The sequence below is a fragment of the Bombina bombina genome, chromosome 7 (assembly GCF_027579735.1).
Source record: "Bombina bombina isolate aBomBom1 chromosome 7, aBomBom1.pri, whole genome shotgun sequence".
Classification (NCBI taxonomy): domain Eukaryota; kingdom Metazoa; phylum Chordata; class Amphibia; order Anura; family Bombinatoridae; genus Bombina; species Bombina bombina.
The window spans coordinates 209334343-209361917 of record NC_069505.1 but is presented as its reverse complement, the minus strand read 5'-3'; the positions used below and the strand labels follow the sequence as shown (position 1 = coordinate 209361917).

The 27575-nt window shown below is 41.1% G+C and overlaps 1 protein-coding gene across 1 annotated transcript in view; it reads right to left on the bottom strand.

The window, feature by feature from the left end:
- SBF2 (SET binding factor 2) overlaps positions 1–27575 on the bottom strand; it is a 1344181-nt gene that overhangs the window by 646308 nt on the left and 670298 nt on the right. The window contains exon 13 of the mRNA XM_053720592.1: positions 24494–24595. Coding sequence (XP_053576567.1) covers positions 24494–24595 — 102 coding nt within the window. The remainder of the gene's footprint in view (positions 1–24493; positions 24596–27575) is intronic.

The following is a 27575-nucleotide window of genomic DNA, read 5'->3' as shown; positions in this document are numbered from 1 at the left end:
AGGCACTGTCAGCATTTTCTAGACCTTATCATCTCTCTAGAAAAAAATATACTGAACATACCTCAAAGCAGGTAATCTGCAGACCGTCCCCACAACTGAAGTTTTCTTTCCATACTCTTCAGTTATGTGTGAGAACAGCAATGGACCTTAGTTACAAACCGCTAAGATCATCAAACCTCCAGGCAGAATTCTTCTTCCAATTTCTGCCTGAGAGTAAAACAGTACAACGCTGGTACCGTTTAAAAATAACAAACTCTTGATTGAAGGTAAAAACTACACTAAGTCACCACATATCTCTTGATACTTCCTTTCTTGTCGAGAGCTGCAAGAGAATGACTGGGTGTGGCAGTTAGGGGAGGAGCTATATAGACAGCTCTGCTGTGGGTGTCCTCTTGCAGCTTCCTGTTGGGAAGGAGAATATCCCACAGGTAATGGATGAACCCGTGGACTGGATACAGCTTTACAAGAGAAAAGACAATGCAAAAGCACTTAGTCTGAACTTCAAATGAGTAGTAGATTTTTATTTGACAAATTTCAATGTGTTATCTATTTCCACTCCTCTTGTATCATGTGACAGCCATCAGCCAATCACAAATGCATATACGTATATTCTGTGAATTCTTGCACATGCTCAGTAGAATCTGGTGACTCAAAAAGTGTAAATATAAAAATACTGCACATTTTGTTAATGGAAGTTAATTGGAAAGTTGTTTAAAATTGCTGCTCTATCTGAATCATGAAAGTTTAATTTTGACTTGAGTGTCTCTTTAAGAAATACTGGCACTCCTATACAAACTATCATATACTATATAATAGTCTTAAATGTAACTTTTATCACTACGATCTGGACAGGGTTATGTCTTATTTTGTGGGAGACAATTTGTCTATATAATTAGGAAATTCCACCTGTCGTAATCTAATTGTATTTAGGTGATTTGTGTAAATTATACCAATTTTAACTTGTGGATGTGAAAGTGTAAAATAATTTTAAGTAAAACTTGTTAAGTCATTATTATACATTTACATATGTATAGTATGGTTGGTAAAATATACTATTTTGTGTATCTAAATAAGCGTGCTACCTATGCTTTTCCTAAACAAAATGTTTTTTTTTTTTACTTTACGATTCAAGTGAACAAACTTTAAAAACGGTTGTAGTTCTCATTTTTTGAGACAGTAAAAATTGTAACATTTTACCACCACAAAACCAATTTCCTTGGTTTGAAACCACAAACCACTAGCACTCTCTAACCATATTTCCCACCTTAATATACACCATTATAAACAACAGAATATAACATGCTTGTTTTAAGTAACTGGTATGGTATCACTGCTCCTCACAGGTTTCTTCTGTGGGCTCAGACCATGGCTGCTTGACCATTACTGCTGACCTTTTCAAAGTATCTGTAAATTAACCCCTAGTGTGCCTTAATTGATGGAAGCATTACACTTACGTAACATTTTGCAGTTGCACCTTTCCATCTTGACATCCTTACAGATGTCAAGCTGTCATTCAACTCAGAAGTTTTCAGATGTGTTTACAAAGTGCTGGTGGCACCTGAGAACCTTTAACTGGTGACAGTGTAATAGTTTGAGTTAATTTAAAAATGTATCAACTATAAATGTGTATTATAAAGACTATGATGCATGTATTGTGTGCACACACTAAATTATCAACCATAAATGTGTATTATAAAGACTATAATGCTGTACTGTGTGCACACACTAAATTATCAAACAGATAAATGTGTATTATAAAGACTATAATGCTGTACTGTGTGCACACACTAAATTATCAAACAGATAAATGTGTATTATAAAGACTATAATGCTGTACTGTGTGCACACACTAAATTATCAAACAGATAAATGTGTATTATAAAGAATATAATGCTGTACTGTGTGCACACACTAAATTATCAACCATAAATGTGTATTATAAAGACTATAATGCATGTATTGTGTGCACACACTAAATGATCAAACAGATAAATGTGTATTATAAAGAATATAATACTGTACTGTGTGCACACACTAAATTATCAAACAGATAAATGTGTATTATAAAGACTATAATGCATGTGTTGTGTGCACACACTAAATTATCAACCATACATGTGTATTATAAAGACTATAATGCTGTACTGTGTGCACACACTAAATTATCAAACAGATAAATGTGTATTATAAAGAATATAATACTGTACTGTGTGCACAAACTAAATTATCAAACAGATAAATGTGTATTATAAAGAATATAATGCATGTACTGTGTGCACACACTAAATTATCAACCATACATGTGTATTATAAAGACTATAATGCTGTACTGTGTGCACACACTAAATTATCAACCATAAATGTGTATTATAAAGACTATAATGCTGTACTGTGTGCACACACTAAATTATCAAACAGATAAATGTGTATTATAAAGAATATAATGCATGTACTGTGTGCACACACTAAATTATCAACCATAAATGTGTATTATAAAGAATATAATGCTGTACTGTGTGCACACACTAAATTATCAAACAGATAAATGTGTATTATAAAGAATATAATACTGTACTGTGTGCACACACTAAATGATCAACAGATAAATGTGTATTATAAAGAATATAATGCATGTACTGTGTGCACACACTAAATTATCAACCATAAATGTGTATTATAAAGACTATAATGCTGTACTGTGTGCACGCACTAAATTAACAACCATAAATGTGTATTATAAAGAATATAATGCATGTACTGTGTGCACACACTAAATGATCAAACATAAATGTGTATTATAAAGAATATAATGCTGTACTGTGTGCACACACTAAATTATCAAACAGATAAATGTGTATTATAAAGAATATAATGCATGTACTGTGTGCACACACTAAATTATCAAACAGATAAATGTGTATTATAAAGACTATAATGCATGTACTGTGTGCACACACTAAATGATCAAACAGATAAATGTGTATTATAAAGACTAAAATGCTGTACTGTGTGCACACACTAAATTATCAACCATAAATGTGTATTATAAAGACTATAATGCATGTACTGTGTGCACACACTAAATTATCAAACAGATAAATGTGTATTATAAAGAATATAATGCATGTACTGTGTGCACACACTAAATTATCAACCATAAATGTGTATTATAAAGAATATAATGCTGTACTGTGTGCACACACTAAATGATCAAACAGATAAATGTGTATTATAAAGAATATAATGCATGTACTGTGTGCACACACTAAATTATCAACCATAAATGTGTATTATAAAGACTATAATGCTGTACTGTGTGCACACACTAAATTATCAACCATAAATGTGTATTATAAAGAATATAATGCTGTACTGTGTGCACACACTACATTATCAAACAGATAAATGTGTATTATAAAGAATATAATACTGTACTGTGTGCACACACTAAATTATCAAACAGATAAATGTGTATTATAAAGACTATAATGCTGTACTGTGTGCACACACTAAATTATCAAACAGATAAATGTGTATTATAAAGACTATAATGCTGTACTGTGTGCACACACTAAATTATCAAACAGATAAATGTGTATTATAAAGAATATAATGCATGTACTGTGTGCACACACTAAATTATCAACCATAAATGTGTATTATAAAGAATATAATGCATGTACTGTGTGCACACACTAAATTATCAAACAGATAAATGTGTATTATAAAGACTATAATGCTGTACTGTGTGCACACACTAAATTATCAAACAGATAAATGTGTATTATAAAGAATATAATGCATGTACTGTGTGCACACACTAAATTATCAACCATAAATGTGTATTATAAAGACTATAATGCATGTATTGTGTGCACACACTAAATTATCAACCATAAATGTGTATTATAAAGACTATAATGCATGTGCTGTGTGCACACACTAAATTATCAAACATATAAATGTGTATTATAAAGACTATAATGCTTTACTGTGTGCACACACTAAATTATCAACCATAAATGTGTATTATAAAGACTATAATGCATGTACTGTGTGCACACACTAAATGATCAACCATAGATGTGTATTATAAAGAATATAATGCTGTACTGTGTGCACACACTAAATGATCAAACAGATAAATGTGTATTATAAAGACTATAATGCTGTACTGTGTGCACACACTAAATTATCAACCATAAATGTGTATTATAAAGAATATAATGCTGTACTGTGTGCACACACTAAATTATCAACCATAAATGTGTATTATAAAGACTATAATGCTGTACTGTGTGCACACACTAAATTATCAGACTGATAAATGTGTATTATAAAGACTATAATGCATGTACTGTGTGCACACACTAAATTATCAAACAGATAAATGTGTATTATAAAGAATATAATGCATGTACTGTGTGCACACACTAAATTATCAACCATAAATGTGTATTATAAAGACTATAATGCATGTACTGTGTGCACACACTAAATTATCAAACAGATAAATGTGTATTATAAAGACTATAATGCATGTACTGTGTGCACACACTAAATTATCAACCATAAATGTGTATTATAAAGAATATAATGCATGTACTGTGTGCACACACTAAATTATCAAACAGATAAATGTGTATTATAAAGAATATAATACTGTACTGTGTGCACACACTAAATTATCAACCATACATGTGTATTATAAAGAATATAATGCATGTACTGTGTGCACACACTAAATTATCAACCATAAAAGTGTATTATAAAGAATATAATGCTGTACTGTGTGCACACACTAAATTATCAAACATATAAATGTGTATTATAAAGAATATAATGCATGTATTGTGTGCACACACTAAATTATCAAACAGATAAATGTGTATTATAAAGAATATAATGCATGTATTGTGTGCACACACTAAATGATCAAACAGATAAATGTGTATTATAAATACTATAATGCTGTACTGTGTGCACACACTAAATTATCAACCATAAATGTGTATTATAAAGACTATAATGCATGTACTGTGTGCACATACTAAATTATCAACCATAAATGTGTATTATAAAGAATATAATACTGTACTGTGTGCACACACTAAATTATCAAACAGATAAATGTGTATTATAAAGAATATAATGCTGTACTGTGTGCACACACTAAATTATCAACCATAAATGTGTATTATAAAGAATATAATACTGTACTGTGTGCACACACTAAATTATCAAACAGATAAATGTGTATTATAAAGAATATAATGCTGTACTGTGTGCACACACTAAATTATCAACCATAAATGTGTATTATAAAGACTATAATGCTGTATTGTGTGCACACACTAAATTATCAACCATAAATGTGTATTATAAAGAATATAATGCATGTACTGTGTGCATACACTAAATTATCAACCATAAATGTGTATTATAAAGACTATAATGCATGTACTGTGTGCACACACTAAATTATCAAACAGATAAATGTGTATTATAAAGAATATAATGCTGTACTGTGTGCACACACTAAATTATTAAACAGATAAATGTGTATTATAAAGAATATAATGCTGTATTGTGTGCACACACTAAATTATCAAACAGATAAATGTGTATTATAAAGAATATAATACTGTACTGTGTGCACACACTAAATTATCAAAGAGATAAATGTGTATTATAAAGACTATAATGCTGTACTGTGTGCACACACTAAATTATCAAACAGATAAATGTGTATTATAAAGACTATAATGCTGTACTGTGTGCACACACTAAATTATCAAACAGATAAATGTGTATTATAAAGAATATAATGCTGTACTGTGTGCACACACTAAATTATCAAACAGATAAATGTGTATTATAAAGAATATAATGCATGTACTGTGTGCACACACTAAATTATCAAACAGATAAATGTGTATTATAAAGAATATAATGCTGTACTGTGTGCACACACTAAATTATCAAACAGATAAATGTGTATTATAAAGAATATAATGCTGTACTGTGTGCACACACTAAATTATCAAACAGATAAATGTGTATTATAAAGAATATAATGCTGTACTGTGTGCACACACTAAATTATCAACCATAAATGTGTATTATAAAGACTATAATGCATGTACTGTGTGCACACACTAAATTATCAACCATAAATGTGTATTATAAAGACTATAATGCTGTACTGTGTGCACACACTAAATTATCAACCATAAATGTGTATTATAAAGACTATAATGCTGTACTGTGTGCACACACTAAATTATCAAACAGATAAATGTGTATTATAAAGACTATAATGCTGTACTGTGTGCACACACTAAATTATCAAACAGATAAATGTGTATTATAAAGACTATAATGCATGTACTGTGTGCACACACTAAATTATCAACCATAAATGTGTATTATAAAGACTATGATGCTGTACTCCACAGAGCTTGTGCTTTCATTAATTTTAGACATGATGCAGCTAAGGTAATAGTTAAAGGGACATAATACTCATATGCTAAATCACTTGAAACTGATGCAGTATAACTAAAGAACTGACAGGAAAATATCACCTGAGCATCTCTATGTAAAAAAAGAAGATATTTAACCTCACAATTTCCTCAGCTCAGCAGAGTAAGTTCTGTGTAAAAAGTTATAATTCAGCTGCTCCCAGCTGCAGGTAAAAATATAATAAAAAAATGAAGAAATGAACTGCAGTGGCTACTGAGGAACTTTTGAGGTAAAATATCTTTCTTTTTTACATAGAGATGCTCAGGTGATATTTTCTAGTCAGCTTTTTACAGCTATGCTGCATCACTTTCAAGTGTTTCAACATTTGGGTATCATGGCCCTTTAAGCATATCACTGAAATCTGTTTTCAGAAATCTACCCTCAAATACCCCCTAAAAGGCCAAATTGAGTATTTCTGTGTCTGAGAAGGTCATCTGCTTACTCCACTCTAAGATTAAAATCTTTGGATAAAGGTCTGTTACAAGCATCTGAGCGCTAAAGCTAAAAAATGCAAATATAAAGTGTGCCACAGGGAAATGTGCCAGGTACAGTGAGCCACAGGGGAATGTGCCAGGTACAGTGTGCCACAGGGAAATATGCCAGATAAAGTGTGATACAGGGGAATGTGCCAGGTAAAGTGTGCCACAGGGAAATGTGCCAGGTACAGTGTGCCAGGGAAATGTGCCAGGTACAGTGTGCCAGGGAAATGTGCCAGGTACAGTGTGCCAGGGAAATGTGCCAGTTACAGTGAGCCACAGGGAAATGTGCCAGGTACAGTGAGCCATAGGGGAATGTGGAAGGTAAAGTGTGCCACAGGGGAATGTGCCAGGTAAAGTGTGATACAGGGGAATGTGCCAGGTAGAGTGTGCAACAGGGGAATGTGCCAGGTAGAGTGTACAACAGGGGAATGTGCCAGGTAAAGTGTGCCACAGGGGAATGTGCCAGGTAAAGTGTGCCACAGGGAAATGTGCCAGGTACAGTGTGCCACAGAGAAATGTGCCAGGTAAAGTTGACCACTTGGAAATGTGCCAGGTAAAGTTGGCCACTTGAAAATGTGCCAGGTAAAGTGTGCCACAGGGGAATGTGCCAGGTAAAGTGTGCCACTTGGAAATGTGCCAGGTAAAGTGTACCACAGGGAAATGTGCCAGGTACAGTGTGCCACAGGGAAATGTGCCAGGTACAGTGAGCCCCAGGGGAATGTGCCAGGTAAAGTGTGCCACAGGGAAATGTGCCAGGTTAAGTGTGCTACATAGAAATGTGCCAGGTAAAGTGTGCCACAGCGAAATGTGTCAGGTAAAGTGTGCCACAGGAGAATGTGCCAGGTAAAATGTGCAACACGGGAATGTGCCAGGTAAAGTGTGCCACAGGGAAATGTGCCAGGTACAGTGAGCCACAGAGAAATGTGCCAGGTAAAGTTGACCACTTGGAAATGTTTCAGGTAAAGTTGACCACTTGGAAATGTGCCAGGTAAAGTTGGCCACTTGGAAATGTGCCAGGTAAAGTGTGCCACAGGGGAATGTGCCAGGTAAAGTGTGCCACAGGGAAATGTGCCAGGTAAAGTGTGCCACAGGGAAATGTGCCAGGTAAAGTGTGCCACAGGGGAATGTGTCAGGTAAAGTTTGCCACTTGGAAATGTGCCAGGTAAAGTGTGCCACAGGGGAATGTGCCAGGTAAAGTGTGCCACAGGGGAATGTGCCAGGTAAAGTGTGCCACAGGGGAATGTGCCAGGTAAAGTGTGCCACTTGGAAATGTGCCAGGTAAAGTGTGCCACATGGGAATGTGCGAGGTAAAGTGTGCAACAGGGAAATGTGCCAGGTTAAGTGTGCAATAGGGGAATGCGCCAGGTACAGTGTGCCACAGGGGAATGTGCCAGGTAAAGTGTGCCACAGGGAAATGTACCAGGTACAGTGAGCCACAGGGAAATGTGCCAGGTAAAGTGTGTCACAGAGAAATGTCCCAGGTAAAGTGTGCCACTTGTAAATGTGCCAGGTAAAGTGTGCCACTTGGAAATGTGTCAGGTAAAGTGTGCCACAGGGGAATGTGCCAGATACAGTGTGCCACAGGGGAATGTGCCAGGTAAAGTGTGCCACTTGGAAATGTGCCAGGTAAAGTGTGCCACTTGGAAATGTGCCAGGTAAAGTGTGCCACAGGGGAATGTGCCAGGTAAAGTGAGCCACAGGGGAATGTGCCAGGTAAAATGTGCCACAGGGAAATGTGCCAGGTAAAGTGTGCCACAGGGGAATGTGCCAGGTAAAGTGTGCCACAGGGGAATGTGCCAGGTAAAGTGTGCCACAGGGGAATGTGCCAGGTAAAGTTTGCCACTTGGAAATGTGCCAGGTTAAGTGTGCTACATAGAAATGTGCCAGGTAAAGTGTGCCACAGCAAAATGTGTCAGGTTAAGTGTGCCACAGGAGAATGTGCCAGGTAAAATGTGCAACACGGGAATGTGCCAAGTAAAGTGTGCCACAGGGAAATGTGCCAGGTACAGTGAGCCACAGAGAAATGTGCCAGGTAAAGTTGACCACTTGGAAATGTTTCAGGTAAAGTTGACCACTTGGAAATGTGCCAGGTAAAGTGTGCCACAGGGGAATGTGCCAGGTAAAGTGTGCCACAGGGAAATGTGCCAGGTAAAGTGTGCCACAGGGGAATGTGCCAGGTAAAGTGTGCCACTTGGAAATGTGCCAGGTAAAGTGTGCCACAGGGGAATGTGCGAGGTAAAGTGTGCAACAGGGAAATGTGCGAGGTAAAGTGTGCAACAGGGAAATGTGCGAGGTAAAGTGTGCAACAGGGAAATGTGCCAGGTACAGTGTGCCACAGGGGAATGTGCCAGGTAAAGTGTGCAACAGGGGAATGTGCCAGGTAAAGTGTGCAATAGGGGAATGTGCCAAGTAAAGTGTGCCACAGGGAAATGTACCAGGTACAGTGAGCCACATTGAAATGTGCCAGGTAAAGTGTGTCACAGAGAAATGTCCCAGGTAAAGTGTGCCACTTGGAAATGTGCCAGGTAAAGTGTGCCACTTGGAAATGTGTCAGGTAAAGTGTGCCACAGGGGAATGTGCCAGATACAGTGTGCCACAGGGGAATGTGCCAGGTAAATTGTGCCACTTGGAAATGTGCCAGGTAAAGTGTGCCACTTGGAAATGTGCCAGGTAAAGTGTGCCACAGGGGAATGTGCCAGGTAAAGTGAGCCACAGGGGAATGTGCCAGGTAAAGTGTGCCACAGGGAAATGTGCCAGGTAAAGTGTGCCACAGGGGAATGTGCCAGGTAAAGTTTGCCACTTGGAAATGTGCCAGGTAAAGTGTGCCACAGGGGAATGTGCCAGGTAAAGATTGCCACTTGGAAATGTGCCAGGTATAGTGTGCCACAGGGGAATGTGCCAGGTAAAGTGTGCCACTTGGAAATGTGCCAGGTAAAGTGTGCGACAGGGGAATGTGCGAGGTAAAGTGTGCAACAGGAAAATGGGCCAGGTTAAGTGTGCAATAGGGGAATGCGCCAGGTACAGTGTGCCACAGGGGAATGTGCCAGGTAAAGTGTGCAATAGGGGAATGTGCCAAGTACAGTGTGCCACAGGGAAATGTACCAGGTACAGTGAGCCACAGGGAAATGTGTCAGGTAAAGTGTGCCACAGGGAAATGTGCCAGGTAAAGTGTGCCACAGGGAAATGTGCCAGGTAAAGTGTGTCACAGAGAAATGTCCCAGGTAAAGTGTGCCACAGGGGAATGTGCCAGATACAGTGTGACACAGGGGAATGTGCCAGGTAAAGTGTGCCACTTGGAAATGTGCCAGGTAAAGTGTGCCACTTGGAAATGTGCCAGGTAAAGTGTGCCACAGGGGAATGTGCCAGGTAAAGTGTGCCACAGGGGAATGTGCCAGGTAAAGTGTGGCACAGGGGAATGTGCCAGGTAAAGTGTGCCACAGGGGAATGTACCAGGTAAAGTGTGCTACTTGGAAATGTGCAAGGTAAATTGTGTGCATGTATTGTGTGCACACACTAAATTATCAAACAGATAAATGTGTATTATAAAGAATATAATCCATGTACTGTGTGCACACACTAAATTATCAACCATAAATGTGTATTATAAAGACTATGATGCTGTACTCCACAGAGCTTGTGCTTTCATTAATTTTAGACATGATGCAGCTACGGTAATAGTTAAAGGGACATAATACTCATATGCTAAATCACTTGAAACTGATGCAGTATAACTAAAAAGCTGACAGGAAAATATCACCTCAGCATCTCTATGTAAAAAAGGAAGATATTTTACCTCACAATCTCCTCAGCTCACCTGCTGTGTAAAAAGTTATATTTCAGCTGCTCCCAGCTGCAGGTAAAAAAAATTAAAATGAAGAAATGAACTGCAGCCAATAAGCATCAACAGTGCTGAGGTCATGAACTCTTTTACTGTGATCTCATGAGATTTGACTTAACTCTCATGATATTTCATAGTAAACTTCCTTAAACTGAATAGGGAAATAAGATGAGTGGGCACGAAAGCTCTCTCCCTTAGCTGTTCTGGGACAGACACACTGATTTGCTGCTTAGAAGTCCTTTACAATGGGATGTGGCTACTGAGGAACTTTTGAGGTAAAATATCTTTATTTTTTACAAAGAGATGTTCAGGTGATATTTTCTAGTCAGCTTTTTACAGCTATGCTGCATCACTTTCAAGTGTTTCAACATTTGGGTATCATGGCCATTTAAGCATATCACTGAAATCTGTTTTTCAGAAATCTACCCTCAAATACCCCCTAAAAGGCCAAATTCAGTATTTCTGTGTCTGAGAAGGTCATCTGCTTACTCCACTCTAAGATTATGAGCATCTGAGCACTGGAGCTAAAACATGCAAATATTAAGTGTGCCACAGGGAAATGTGCCAGGTAAAGTGTGCCACAGGGAAATGTGCCAGGTAAAGTGTGCCACAGGGAAATGTGCCAGGTAAAGTGTGCCACAGGGAAATGTGCCAGGTGAAGTGTGCCACAGGGGAATGTGCCAGGTAAAGTGTGCCACAGGGGAATGTGACAGGTAAAGTGCGATAGGGGAATGTGCCAGGTAAAGTGTGCCACAGGGGAATGTGACAGGTAAAGTGCGATAGGGGAATGTGCCAGGTAAAGTGTTCCACAGGGAAATGTGCCAGGTAAAGTGTGATACAGGGGAATGTGCCAGGTAAAGTATGATACAGGGGAATGTGCCAGGTAAAGTGTGCCACAGGGGAATGTGCCAGGTAAAGTGTGCCACAGGGGAATGTGCCAGGTAAAGTGTGCCACAGGGGAATGTGCCAGGTAAAGTGTTCCACAGGGGAATGTGCCAGGTAAAGTGTGCCACAGGGGAATGTGCCAGGTAAAGTGTGATACAGGGGAATGTGCCAGGTAAAGTGTTCCACAGGAAAATGTGCCAGGTAAAGTGTGATACAGGGGAATGTGCCAGGTAAAGTATGATAGAGGGGAATGTGCCAGGTAAAGTGTGCCACAGGGGAATGTGACAGGTAAAGTGTGATACAGGGGAATGTGCCAGATACAGTGTGCCACAGGGGAATGTGCCAGGTAAAGTGTGATACAGGGGAATGTGCCACATACAGTGTGCCACAGGGGAATGTGCCAGGTAAAGTGTGATACAGGGGAATGTGCCAGGTAAAGTGTGCCACAGGGGAATGTGCCAGGTAAAGTATGATACAGGGGAATGTGCCAGGTAAAGTGTGCCACAGGGGAATGTGACAGGTAAAGTGTGATACAGGGGAATGTGCCAGATACAGTGTGCCACAGGGGAATGTGCCAGGTAAAGTGTGCCACAGGGGAATGTGCCAGGTAAAGTGTGCTACTTGGAAATGTGCTATGTAAAGTGTGCCACAGGGGAATGTGCCATGTAAAGAGTGCAACAGGGGAATGTGCCAGGTAAAGTATGATACAGGGGAATGTGCCAGGTAAAGTATGATACAGGGGAATGTGCCAGGTAAAGTATGATACAGCGGAATGTGCCAGGTAAAGTGTGCCACAGGGGAATGTGACAGGTAAAGTGTGATACAGGGGAATGTGCCATGTAAAGAGTGCAACAGGGGAATGTGCCATGTAAAGAGTGCCACTTGGAAATGTGCCAGGTAAAGTGTGCCACATGGGGAATGTGCCAGATAAAGTGTGCCACTTGGAAATGTGCCAGGTAAAGTGTACCACAGGGAAATGTACCAGGTAAAGTGTGCTACAGGGGAAATGTGCCATGTAAAGTGTGCCACAGGGGAATGTGCCATGTAAAGAGTGCAACAGGGGAATGTGCCAGGTAAAGTGTGCCACTTGGAAATGTGCCAGGTAAAGTGTGCCACATGGGGAATGTGCCAGATAAAGTGTGCCACTTGGAAATGTGCCAGGTAAAGTGTACCACAGGGGAATGTACCAGGTAAAGTGTGCTACAGGGGAAATGTGCCATGTAAAGTGTGCAACAGGGGAATGTGCCAGGTAAAGTGTGCTACAGGGGAAATGTGCCAGGTAAAGTGTGCAACAGGGGTATGTGCCAGGTAAAGTGTGCTACTTGGAAACGTGCAAGGTTTAGTGTGCCACAAGAAACGGTGCCAGGTAAAGTGTGCCACAGTGAAATGTGTCAGGCTAAGTGTGCCACAGAGAAAAGTGCTAGGTAAAGCGTGCTACTTGGAAATGTGCCAGATAAAGTGTGCCACAGGGGAATGTGCCAGATAAAGTGTGCCACAGGGGAATATGCCAGGTAAAGTGTGCCACAGGGGAATGTGCCAGGTATAGTGTGCTACTTGGAAATGAGCCAGGTAAAGTGTGCCACAGGGCAATGTGCCAGGCAAAGTGTGATACAAGGGAATGTGCCAGGTAAAGTGTGCCACAGGGGAATGTGCCAGGCAAAGTGTGATACAAGGGAATGTGCCAGGTAAAGTGTGATGCAAGGGAATGTGCCAGGTATAGTGTGCCACAGGGCAATGTGCCAGGTAAAGTGTGCCACAGGGGAATGTGCCAGGTAAAGTGTGACACAGAGCAATGTGCCAGGTACAGTGTGCCACAGGGGAATGTGCCAGGTAAAGTGTGATACAGGGGAATGTGCCAGGTAAAGTGTGCCACAGGGCAATGTGCCAGGTATAGTGTGCTACAGGGGAATGTGCCAGGTAAAGTGTGATACAGGGGAATGTGCCAGGTATAGTGTGCCACAGGGGAATGTGCCAGGTAAAGTGTTCCACAGGGGAATGTGCCAGGTAAAGTGTGATACAGGGCAATGTGCCAGGTAAAGTGTGCCACAGGGCAATGTGCCAGGTAAAGTGTGATACAGGGGAATGTACCAGGTAAAGTGTGATACAGGGGAATGTACCAGGTAAAGTGTGCCACAGGGCAATGTGCCAGGTAAAGTGTGCTACAGGGGAATGTGCCAGGTAAAGTGTGATACAGGGGAATGTGCCAGGTATAGTGTGCCACAGGTGAATGTGCCAGGTAAAGCGTGATACAGGGGAATGTGCCAGGTAAAGTGTGCCACAGGGCAATGTGTCAGGTAAAGTAAAGCCTTATACAGCATGAAGATACACTATGTGTCACATACTACTGACTAATGTCAGTAGTATGTATGCTAATGTAAAGCCTTATACTGTATGAAGATACACTGTGTGTTACATGTTACTGACATTAGTAAAGCCTTATACTGCATGAAGATACACTATGTGTCACATGTTACTGACATTAGTAAAGCGTTATATGCATGAAGATACACTATGTGTCACATGTTACAGACATTAGTAAAGCCTTATACTGCAAGATACACTATGGCTCACCTGTAAAGACATTTAGCTTTTCCCTATTAGTCTTCCTTTACAAATATTTTGTATGATACTTTACATATTTGAACACTTATTTTTCAAGAACATATTATTAAAATGTTGACTTTGTATACAGGAATGTAGCTATGCTGCAGCACTATATACGTTAATATATTAATACTACTATACATAGTAAAAGGATTAAGATGGAATGCCTCTTATGATCTTCAGGAAGTAATAAAATATTTAGCTGCCAAAATTATTATTTTTTTTATGTACAGGGTAAAAGACTTAAGACAAACATTACGAACAAATTAAAGTTGATCCTTTAAAATCATCTGGAAAACCACAACGCTCTCTCCTGCTTGATACGAGCAATAATTTGTGGAAGGAGAGCAACGGAGGAAACAGGTATGTCAACCTGAAATTTCAAGGGACTGCCAGAGTATCTATCAGATCCACATGTGGATCCCTTGACCTTGAACCATACCTCAGGACCTTGGCATTCCGTCGAGACACCCTCAAATCCAGCTCTGGCACCCCCCATTTGAGGGTCAGACTGGAGAACACCTCCGGATGGAGCTCCCACTCCCCGGGATGAAAAGTCTGTCAGCTCATAAAATCCGCTTTCCGGTTGTCCACACCTGGAACAGATAGACAACCATTGTGGGCTTCTGCCCACTGAACAATCCAAGTCACCTCCTACATGGCTATGAACTCCGAGTTCCTCCCTGGTGGTTGATGTAACCATTGAGGAGATATTGTCCGACTGGAACCAAGCTAAGGACTACTGAAGCCAAGTCATCAGAGCATTAAAAATCACTCTCACCTCCAAGATGAGAAAGAGGAGAGCAGACACTTCCGATTCCCTAAACCCTGTGTCTTAAACAAGTCCCAGACTGCTTCCCAGCCCAGCAGGCTGGCGTCCGTGGTCACATCACCCAGGAAAGACTCCAGACGCACGCGCCCTAAGACAGATACTCCTGAAAAACCACTACGGGAGAGAGTCTCTCGTCGACTAATCTAGATCTATCCTTTGCGACAGATCCGGATGTCTTCCATTTTATGGAGAATAACAAAGGGAATAATGTCTATGGTAATCATCAGACCAATTTCCTCCATACATAGAGTAACTTGAAAAGTGAAGGAAAAATCAACTGCAGCTAAATCCAAACTCCCAACCTTCTGGTTGCAAGATGGTTAAGCTATCTACCTTACCACTAGAGCTTGCTGTTGGTTGGCCAGTAGAATTAAAGACCAGTGTGTTAACAACTCTCCCAAATTGTCTTTCAGAGAGAGGAAAAGGAATAAATCCTTGATTATCTGACCTCAGTTAGAAATCTTCTCCTAGATAGAGAATCTATTATGGTCCCCAAATGAATCACCCTCGTAGACAGAACAAGGGAACCCTTCTCCAGATTTATTTCCCATCCATGGGAAAGTTTATTTGGATAAGATCTCTGGCAAAGAGAGTTTGCTCAAATGAAGGATGACACATGAACCATATAAAGTCCAGAAAAGCACTGCAATATCCCAAGAGTTAAGTCTTTCTAGGATGACAAAACTCAGAAACTTGAGAAAATCTCAAGAGAACAATGAACATAGACCTGAAGGATGTGTATTGTTATAAACAGGCCCTTTTTGAACCAAAGGAGAATGGATAATACTTTGAAGGGCAGAACCTGAGCAACTTGAGGTAAATACATAGATCCCTTTCCCAAACTGGGACTGGAACTATCACTCCTAGATTGTATATACTCCAGAAGGAGAAATCTGCAATTGAACTAAAATTATTTGGATTGCATAAAGAGGAAAAAGAAAAACTTTCCTTTAGTTTTACTCTCTTGGCGAGTGGTAGAATATCCTCTTTTCGTAAAGTCATAGGATGAGTCTGCCAGGCCAAGTCCAAACATCCTTTGAAAGGAAACGCCAGAAGAGTGGATTTGGAGGAAACATTAAGTAATGAATCTGCAACTGCAGAACTATAAAGCTTAGGCTGTATCACTAAGTCACAAGTAGGCTTCTCCGCTGACCAAGATCTCAGCCACAATGCCCGTGGGCTATCACAGCAAGTCTAATAAGACAAGGAATTGGTCTAAAACAATAATTAAACCTCCAGCTTCTTATCCATTGGATCCGTAAAGGAGCAGCTGTACCTCATAGAGATTGAAGTACTCTGTGCCATAGTAGCAAAGTCTACTAGGGCACATAACATCTAAATGGAGTCAGTGACAGGAAAAATTCCTACACAGACAGGAGACAGGGAGAAAGGTATCCCTAGCTTAAACCTATTCTTGTAAAAATATCCACAGCATGTCTATAAACACTTCCTCATAAGAAGGAACATCATAGAATGTTAAAGTGTACCTAACTTCCAAGGATTGACAATAACAGGCTTATCGATGTCATCCAAGTAGCTAAAACCTCCTTTAACAGTACACAAGGTGTGTAAGCATACATTTGAAGGATACCACTTCAGCATCAGACAAAGGAATTATACTGTCCGCATCTGAGATTTTACCCTCAGAAACTACCAGCGAATCCTCCTCACCCGGGAGAGAGCGATCTGAGTAGCAAAAGCAGAAACCTTACTATCTGAAAACATTAATGTCCTCTTGCATTTTCCCTGTAGGTAAGGAAAAAACAGATAAAGCCACAGATACCACAGAGGATACCTGAGCTGCAAAATCTGTAGGCAAATACACTCCCCCAGGAGATTGAGAGGAACCACAGGGCACTGCATGCGACGACAATGAAGCTTGGGACGCTTAATGAGAAAGCTGTGGCATTGCTTGAACAGCATCACCCTAAGAGACACAGGGCGCAGAGATTAACAATTTATCAAATTTGTGCCACAGAGCAAACCAGGCATTAGAAAAACCACAGACACCCATGTCCTGTTAATATATATATATATATATATATCTGTCAGGAAAGGTATGAGTGACACCTGTATATATATATATATATATATATATATATATATATATATATCTGTCAGGAAAGGTATGAGTGACACCTGTATATTGTATCTCCTAAAACTCAAGAGACATCATCCTAAATACATAGGAACAGGATTCTGTTGCAATTAAAACATGAAAAACAACAAACTTAAGATCACATAGGATGCTAAGAGAAAAACAGATTTAACCCCTCATAGGCTGGTAAAACTATAGACTGGAGGTTAAATTAAATTAAAAGTAATGCAAAATGACAGTGGCAATTTATATAATACAGCTCTTTCTGAAGAGTGCAAATTAACAATTACAAGAGCTGCATGACTTGTAGAAACTGTGGGCTATGAGTTTAGGGTCATAGCAACAACGACAGGGATAATTTACTTTGACTCTTATTCCTGTCCGATAGAATGAACATAGCACCGCTATGAGCCTCTAGCATATTCCCCCAGAGGAGGCGCACTGCCAACACCTCGCTACGTTCTAATGGAGACAAAGGGGACGTGGCCAACGACCGGTGTTCTATCGAAAACTCCAATACATCCAAAACTCCAATCTGACGTCACTTCCGGTGAATCCATACATCTGATTGGTCCGTATCCAGTGAGTGACAGGAGTCACAACCAATCAGATGGGCACTGTAATTGCCTATATACACTATCTAGTTTGCCTCCGCCTGGGGGGTTCAATGGGGGCGAAGCCCCCCTTGCAAGCCTCATTCCCCAAGGTTTACTTGGGTTGTATGCCAGAGGATCGGCGGTGCGCCCCTCAGACAGAGGCAAAACAGATATTAAGATAGAAGACTTACCGGAAGTGACGTTGGATTGGAATTTTCAAATAATTGGAGTTCTCGACATAACACCGGCTCAGAAAGAGAGCCGAAAATGGTGCTTCCCCGTCACAACAAAAAGGAAAAAGGCCGGACTTACTCTCAAGGATCTGCCACAAGTGGCGACAGAAATTTAGCACGCAGCATACTTACCTCGCGCCTCATTTTGTCATTCGAAGAGTCACCAACATTCAGAACACAGAGCGCTGAAGAGCGCAAGTCAAAAATAAATACATTTTCAAAAGTAGACCCTACTCATGAAACCCAAAATTGTGCAGCTCATTGCATTTAAAAGAGCGCGCTCTCCACAAAGATTTTAATCCCTCAGAGATAGCATCAAGTCTCTGACTCCGTAACAGGATTAAGAATATCCTTTTCACAAAGTAACAGGTTTCTTAGGAAAACATAAAGCAAACAAGTCCACCCTGCATTTGATTCACCCAGAAATCATAAGTTGCCATTAACCCCTAAAGAGCCAAAATAAATCCATAATCAGGGAATACTCTATAAAGTATTAACCCCTAGTCTCCTGGTTATCAGTGCCTGCATCCTGCCTAAAAACAAAATTTATGCTTACATGATAAATGTATTTCCCTCTTGACTAGGTGAGTCCACTGAATCATCAATTACTGTTGGGGATATCACTCCTGGCCAGCAGGAGGAGGCAAAGAGCACAACAGCAAAGCTAATAAATATCACTTCCCTTCCCACAAACCCTAGTCATTCGACCGAAGGAAAGGAGAGAAAGGAAATAACACAAAGTGCAGAGGTGCCTGGGGTTTATATAACAAAAACTGTCTGAAAAACAGGGTGGCACGTGGACTCACTGTGTCAAGAAAGAAAGAAATTTATCAGGTAAGCATACATTTTACTCTTGAAAAAGTTCCTATGTTCAACGAACGAAACGTGCGTCAAATTTTAAATATTTTAATTTATTCCCTGTGAAGCTCTGTTTGCTGGCAGTGTGTTGCTAGCATCAGTATAGCTAAGGGGGGTTTTATATGTTTTATACATCACTGGCCTGTATTTAAACTGCATTGCCCTACGACCAGGCAAGGTGTGTTCCCATTGCTTAGGTTCCACCTGCTGTAGCCGGCTTGCTTATAAATACAAAGATAGTGCTTGTCTGAATAAAAAGTTTACAGCCACAGAAATCGTTTCTTCATTGGACTGTGCATGAGGATTCAACTTTATCTATGTGCTTATTTTTATCTACTATCCTGTGAGTAGCCTGTCTAAAGCATATGGGGCTCATTTAGTTTTTTTTTAAATCTACACTTAGGGCTCCATGTACGAAGCAGCGAAAGCTGCTCCGGAGCCTTTGCGGGGCAGGTTCGCATATGCGAGCCTGCTTCCCGCAATGTAAGAAGCAGCGGTCATTAGACCGCTGCTTCCTACACCCTACGCCACCTCTTAGGTGGCGAAGCAAAATCACCGAGAGCTCGCTCGGTCTCGGTGATTGACAGCCCCTTCAGTCGCGTGATTGGTCGCGCGACTGAAGGGGCGGGCATTACACACTCCGCTGAGTGTGTAATGATACATACGGGCAAGCGGATCAATAGATCCGCTGCCCGTGTGTAGCAGAGGCGGGCGGACAGCTTCGCGAGTTAAGAAGCTGTCCGCCCGCCTCTTAGTACATGGAGCCCTTAGATCTGTGTTTGCGCCTCTTTCACCCTCTCTATAAATTTTGTTTTCATTCTAATGACACAGTGAGTCCACAGAATCATCAATTACTGTTGGGAACCAATATGATTAGGGAGGGACGAGACAGGTAACCTAAACAGAAGGCACCACTGCTTGAAGAACCTTTCTCCCAAAGGAAGCTTCAGCTGAGGCAAAAGTATCAATTTAAAAGAGGATAGAAAAAACGAACAAGGAAGACAAAGTCACAGCCTTGCAAAACTGTTCCACAGAGGCCTCATTCTTGAAAGTCCAAGAAGAAGAAACAGCCCTAGAGGAATGAGCTGTGCTTTTTTCAGGAGGCTGCAGTCCGGCAGTCTCATATGCCATACAAAAAATTCTACTCAACCAGAGATAAGAAAAAGTGTCAGAAGCTTTCTGACCTTTACGTTTACTATAAAGGCAAACCAACAATGCAGAAGACTGACGAAATCCTTCATACCTGGTAGATAGACTTTAAAAACCCGCACACCGGCAAGGTTATGTAAAAATCATTCCTTATGAGAAGAACTAGGACACAGAGAAGGAACACAATTTCCTGAATAAAATTCCTGTCTGAAAAAACTTAGGAAGGAAAACTTACTTAGTGCAAAACACCACCTTATCAACCTGTAAGATAAGATAAAGGAAACACACGGCAAAGTTGAGAATTCCAATACTCTCCGAGCAGAAGCAAAAGCAAAATCTTCCAAGATAACACTTATATATCTACGGAATGCCTTGGCTACAACAGAGCCGCTGCAAGGCTTAAAAACCAAGTTAAGACTCCAAGGGAGTAACCAACGTAAACACAGGCCTGAAACTGACCAGGGCCTGACCAAAAGGTTGTGCAACTAGAAGACCGCTAGGCGCTTATATAGCAAAATAGACAATGCAGCAACTGACCCCTCAGGATACTTGCTGACGAAAAACCGTTCTGCAGACCATTCGGGAGAAAGGACAAAAGTCAATGAATCCTAACTCTACTCCTAGAATAATCCTTGGATTCTCATCCAAAAGATATCTATGCCATATCTTATGAAAATCCTTGTGAGCCTGAATCGTGGTCTAAAATGACCAATTCGAAAAACCACACGCAGACAGAACTATACGTTCAGCCTCCAGTCAGCTTCAGAGAAGCGAGATTTTGGATGAAAGAAAGGACCCTAATCAAAGGATCCTTCCTCAGAGGTAGCCTTCATCATTTCAAATTAACCCCATCAGTGCCAGCCTCCTAGCCCCAGAAGACAAAAGGCACTTACCTGCACATCCAGCTGTCCGGCAGGAGGACAGCACGTCCGGCATTAGAGGACCTGTGAAAGAAAAGAAAGACATAGTAAACCTACTCAGGGCAGCAACATGTTAGGAAAACGCAGCAAGGCCCACCTAGCAAGTTCCTAACTGCTTTAAAGCCACCACTGCCCTACTGAAGAGGCTAATGTGGAGTACGGCTAGACCCCCTTCTTGATAGGAAAGATCAGAGCAAACCTACTCTGCTTTCAAAATAATAAACATTTGATTGAAGAAAAATAAATAGACACCAACAAACTTCACCTCCTCCTTGCACCGCAGGCAAAGAGAATGACTGGGGTTTGTGGGAAGGGAAGTGATCTTTATCAGCTTTGCTGTGGTGCTCTTTGCCTCCTCCTGCTGGCCAGGAGTGATATTCCCAACAGTAATTGATGATTCTGTGGACTCACCATGTCATTAGAAATAAATATTATTTCCAAGGATATATACATGTCCCAGAATATTACAGTCTAATTCTCTGAAGTGAAAGTCTCCAAAATATAGAAGACAGAGCACTTACCTGCATCTAGCTGTCCGGCAGGGTGACAGCCTACCCAGCGTGAGAGGTTGCCACTCCTCACAGAGGCCTGTAGAAAAAAGAAAAAAACAGAGTAAATCTACTCAGGCTTTCTATATATGAGGGCAGCATAATGTTAGGAAAACGCAGCAAGGCCCACCCTACTGAAGAGACTAACGTGGAGTACAGCTAGACCCAGGAAAGATCAGAGCAAACCTGCTCAGGCTTTCAAAATAATAAAATCTTGATTGAAGTGAGATAATCCAATTTTCTTCAGACACCAAAACTTCACCTCCTCCTTGCACTGAAGGCAACGAGAATGACTGGGGGTTGTAAAAATGGAAGTGATACTTAACAGCTTTGCTGTGGTGCTCTTTGCCTTCTCCTGCTGGCTAGGAGTGATATTCCCAACAGTAATTGCTGATTCCGTGGACTCATCGTGTCTTAAGAAATAAATACTGAATATCTTCTTTGCTGAATGTTTAAAGGTATGATGCAGACAAAGAGCGGCTATTAAATATTTTTACATGACAAGAGGTAAAATTTTAAACTAAAAGTAGTAGAAAATGCTTCTGCATCCAACTACTAAAGTATCCACAAGTTCATTGCCTGATCAGGGCAATTACAACTGCTTTAGGTAGAGGACAAACTTTCACAAGCATTTGTATTTACAAAAAAAAGCACGTTAAAAACAAACTAAACATTTTTGTAGAAATTTTAAAACATCCTTGTTTAGATGGACTTTAAAGGGATACTAAACCCCACACAAACACACTCACTGGAAACAATTATTTGGGCACCCATAGCCTGACCTGTTTCAATAACACAAGATACAACTCAGGGACACAGCAAATATCTAGCAAACATATGCTGGTGACAAATGCTTAGTAAAAACAAAATGAATTCTGTTCTGCTGTCTTTAGCTGTTTTTGCCGACAGGATGCAAGAAAATAACATTATAGTGATGTGGATTATAGTAGTGAAACATAAAAACAAACGGCTAGATTACGAGTTGTGCGTTAGGGTAAAAAAGCAGCGTTAAGAGGTCCGCTGCTTTTTTACACCCGCTGGTATTCCGAGTCTTGAAGGTTTAGGGTCACCGCACACTTCTTTGGCCTTACCGCAAAACGACTTACGTAAACGTTGTAAAGTTTTTTTTCTATGGGACTTCCATAGTGCTGGTATTACGAGTCCTGGGAGGCCAAAAAGTAAGCGGTACACCCTCTCCTGTCAAGAGTCCTACCGCATTTAAAAGTCAGTAGTTAAAGAGTTTTATGGTACAACGCTGTAACATAAAACTCATAACAAAAGTGCTAAAAAGTACACTAACACCCATAAACTACCTATTAACCCCTAAACCGAGGCGCTCCTGCATCGCAAACACTAAAATAAAATTATTAACCCCTAATCTGCCGCTCCGGACACTCCCGCCACTTACATTATATTTATGAACCCCTAATCTGCTGCCCCCAACATTACCGACACCTACATTATATTTATTAACCCCTAATCTGCCACCCCCAATGTCGTCGCCACCAACTACACTTATTAACCCCTAATCTGCCGTCCCCAACGTCGACGCCACTATAATAAACATATTAACCCGTAAAACTGCCACACTCCCGCCTCGCAAACATTAGTTAAATATTATTAACCCCTAATCTGCCGCCCCTAACATTGACGCCACCTACCTACATTTATTATCCCCTAATCTGCCGCAGGTGTTAGACTTTTTTTCAGCCGGCTCTCCCCGTTGATTCTTATGGGGAAATCGTGCACGAGCACGTACGACCAGCTCATTGCTGACTTAAGCAGCGCTAGTATTGGAGTGCGATAATGAGCAAAATTTTGCTCAACGCTCACTTCTTGTCTTTTAATGACGGGTTTATGAAAACTCGTAATACCAGCGCTGCAGGTAAGTGAGCGTTGAGACAAAACTGCTCGTTAGCACCACACAGATTCTAACGCAAAACTCGTAATCTAGGTGAAAGTCAGTTAGCACCTCCAAGATATTCATAAAGGAACACAAAGCTGCATTAAAGTGATTTGTAAATATGCAGCTTAATACTGAATTGCTATCTGGTGTGTACTCTGCTCTAAGCAATCACATAGCTGCTAGAATTAACTTGCCACATTTTGACAGTATTTGCTTTTTGGCCCCTTTAAGTGTGGGGCAAGCAAGGGGTGTTTAAAGGGAAATGAGGCATTCGATTTTAAGAGACTTTGACTTCTAATATCAAACTTTGCTTTGTTCTCTTGGTATCATTTGTTGAAGGAGCAGCAAATAACTACTGGGAGCTAGATGATGATTGGTGGTTATGCACGTATGCCTACAGTCATTGGCTCATCTGATGTGTTTAGCTAAGTCCCAGAAGAGCATTGCTGATATGGAGCTGACTAACTCCCCTGGGCAGAGGAAACAGTTCTGTGCAAGCATAAGTGCAATAACAAAATACTTGAACGCATTAGTGTGTGTTGTTTTTTCGCACTTCTATCTCCCTTTAATGGGACAGTAAACCTTTTATTTTTCAGCCATACATGTATTTAACTGCACAGTGTCTGTGTGCGTATGAATCGCAGGGTTGGATATGCTCTACACTGGCATTTTCCTCACCCCCTGTGGTTGCATATTTACATACCCCCAACAGTCTCCTATATGGCAGTTCTTACGTCTCCGGAATGTACAATTATACACTGTACTGTCCCCTATAGGGAGAGACAACAGGGCACGGTTCTGACCTCTGTAATAGGCAGTGCACCTGCCGTAGCTCAGCTCAAACCCATCAGCGTTTACTTTAGTAAGACGGATTGAGATGCTCCGTACTACCAAGTAAATCATCATAAGAATAAATTCTTTATTTGTCAGAGAACAAATTATAATAGCAAAAAAACAGATGGATTGTTTTCAACAACAGAAATGCAAAACATTACAAACATGAACAATCCGGCAGGGATACTTACATTTTTGAATAGTTGTTCAGCAAGTTCCCTGACGTGTCTCAGTGTCTTTTGCACGTTGTATAGTTCATCCTCTTTAATTCTCTCAACTTCAGAGGAAACCAGCTAAGTAGAAAAAAGCATAAACATGTGATCCCAAAGTCAAAAAAGTTTGTTTTTCATACTGTTGGAAATGTAACAGTTATGGCTCTATTTTTTTTTTTTTTTTTAAATGTTTTTATTAAAGGTTTTGCAAAAATATAACATAACGATTGGGGACTCTCAGGACCCCTTTTTCAGTGATGGTAATAAACGGATTATTGGGTCATAGGACCCGTCACAGAAAGATCCGCACATTGGAAAAATAGAAAATAAATAAAAATACAGCAGGGCACTTTAGCTGGTATGTTTTGAGTGTAAAGAAAGAAAACAAAAGCAAAAAACAAGGGCGAGGGATGGGAGGGGGGGGTTCATATGTGTGGGGGGGGGGAGGGGAGACTGAATTATCGTCAGTGTTTCTAGGCGCCTGTATACCATACTTATTAGCTAGAATGGTCAGGTTGATAGCTGTCAGGTTAAGCGTCAGTCGTCAGGGCCTGTGGGCGCCAAAAAGTGTCATGGTCATTCTTCCAATCGGCCCAGGCCATCTCAAACAAATCAGACTTATTAAGGTCAAAGTATATTGGCTTTTCCATGGTGTATAGATAGGCCATTGTGTGGATAATATCCTGCCAGCTAGGAGGAACGTCCCTTTTCCAAGCCTTAGCTATGTTGGTCTTGATTGAGGCCAGAAGGTAGACACCGAAAATACTCTGGTGTCTAGGCAGTTTGTGTAAATCTAAATGAAGGAGGGCAAGCGCCGGATCAGCAGAAACTCTAATGCCATAATCCAAAAGGGTACGAATTCCTCTTTCCCATAATGGTTTAATGATGGGGCATTCCCACCAGATGTGTAGTAAGCTACCACGTACACTGCAGCCTCTCCAGCACAGGAGAGATGATCCAGGAAACATCTTAGCCAGTCGTGTTGGGACAAAGTACCAGTGAGAGAGTACCTTGTAATATGTCTCAAATATTGTTACACAATGGAGAGTCTTCTTAGTTAACTGGATGGCCCGTTGCCACGTCTCAATAGGGGTGTCAGTACCCAGGAGAGTGTCCCATCTCAACAGATGAGGAGCCACAGTCGGCGGTGAGGTGCCATCCAGGAGGGCATAGTGTCTTGACAGTGGTCGGGTAAGCTTGCGCCCGCCTTGCCAGGTAGACTCCCATGGAGTGAGGGGGCGGGAAGCGGATGGAAGAAAGTTTCAGCTTCTTAGGAAACTCTGGATCCTGCACAGTTCAAAGTTGAGGAACTGGGGGACGGTTTCTTGTTGGTTTAGCTGTGATAAGGTTATAAACTCATCTGGTTTTGTGGTGGACCAGAAATCTGAGGCTTTAATAACCCCCAGACGAGCCCACGTGTTTGGGTGGGTATCAGGTATCAGGTAGGTTCGCGAGTAGGCCGGCAACCGAATTTATGGGGGAGGGATGGGGAGCGATGAGTTGGCGATGCCTAAGTCTATCCCAAACTGAGAGGCACTCCAGGATAATTAGATTAGTTATGCACAGCATCCTACGACTATGGTGTGGGATCCAGATAACGTCCCGGAGAAGGACGTTGGGCGGCAATGATGCCTGCTCGAGCTCTCTCCACCTGTCATGAGACCGGAGCACTCCCCACTGGGAGATATGTGTCAGCATGGCTCCCTCGTAATATTTCACCACCGACGGGGGAGCAAGTCCACCTAAGGGAACGGAGAGTTGCAAAGTCTTGTGAGCTATTCGGGGGATCTTGCCTTGCCAAAAGAACTTCGTGAATTCACTCTGGTATTGGAGAAGTTAGGTGCATTGGGACAAGTATGTTAACTTAGGGAGAAAGGACATTTTGAGTGATGCGATTCTCCCCAGCCATGATATGGACTTGTGATCCCACCTGTTTTTCAGCTGTCGTAGCTCTGTTAACAGGGGGGAGTAATTATCTTTTATCATTTGTTGGGCACTAGGAGACAACTTAACTCCCAAATGGGTGATCCGTTCTGTCAACCACTTGAAGTGGTATTTTTCTTGCAGCTCGCAGATGTAGGGTTGTGGATATCCCCACCAGTAAATTTCAGTTTTGTTTGTGTTGAGTTTATAATAGGAGAGATCACCAAATACCCTCAAGATTTCCAGTAGTCGAGGGATGGCTTTGGCAGGTTCTGTGGTGATAACGGTGACGTCATCCGCAAATAGCGCAATTTTATGTAACGTGCCCGAGAGTCTAACTCCTGGCAGAGACGCGTCCGACCGAATTTTCGCAGCGAGAGGCTCAATCGCCAAAGAGAACAACAGGGGTGAAAGGGGACACCCCTGTCTAGTGCCATTTGAAATATTGAATGGAGAGGTCTGGAATCCCAGACCTCTGATAAACGCCGTCGGGACCGAATATAAAGCTTTGATTGCCACGCAAATCTCTGGGGGGAAGTTGAAGGCTTGGAGTGTTTCCCTCAGGTAATCCCACCGGACTCGATCAAAAGCCTTCTCAGCATCTAAGGAGACGACTGAGAAGGGCTTTTTCATCCTGGTTGACTCACTCATGATGTTAATGAGACGTCTGGTGTTATCTGGGCCCTCCCTGTTATAAATGAACCCAACTTGATTGGGATGAATTAGGTCTGGTAACATTTTACGGGTGGCCAAAATCTTAGAATAAATCTTAACATCAATGTTGATCAGGGAAATCGGTCTGTAGTTTGAACAGAGGGAGGGATCTTTGTCCGGTTTGGGTATTGTGACGATGGTGGCTTGAAGGAATTCTTCTTTGAAAGACCCGGTGTTGCTCGCCAAGCCAAAGAACCTGAGTAGGTATGGAGCTAGTTCGTGGATGTATTGCTTATAGAACTGAGAAGGGAACCATCTGGCCCAGGAGCCTTAAATGGTTTCATGCGCTTAATAATATGCTTGATTTCAGACAGGGAGATTGGCAACATAAGCGCAGCCTGTTGCTCTGACGTGAGCATAGGTAGGTTTAGGTTAGATAGGTACTGCTTGATTTCACCTACAGAGGACGGGTGCAAGCCCACCT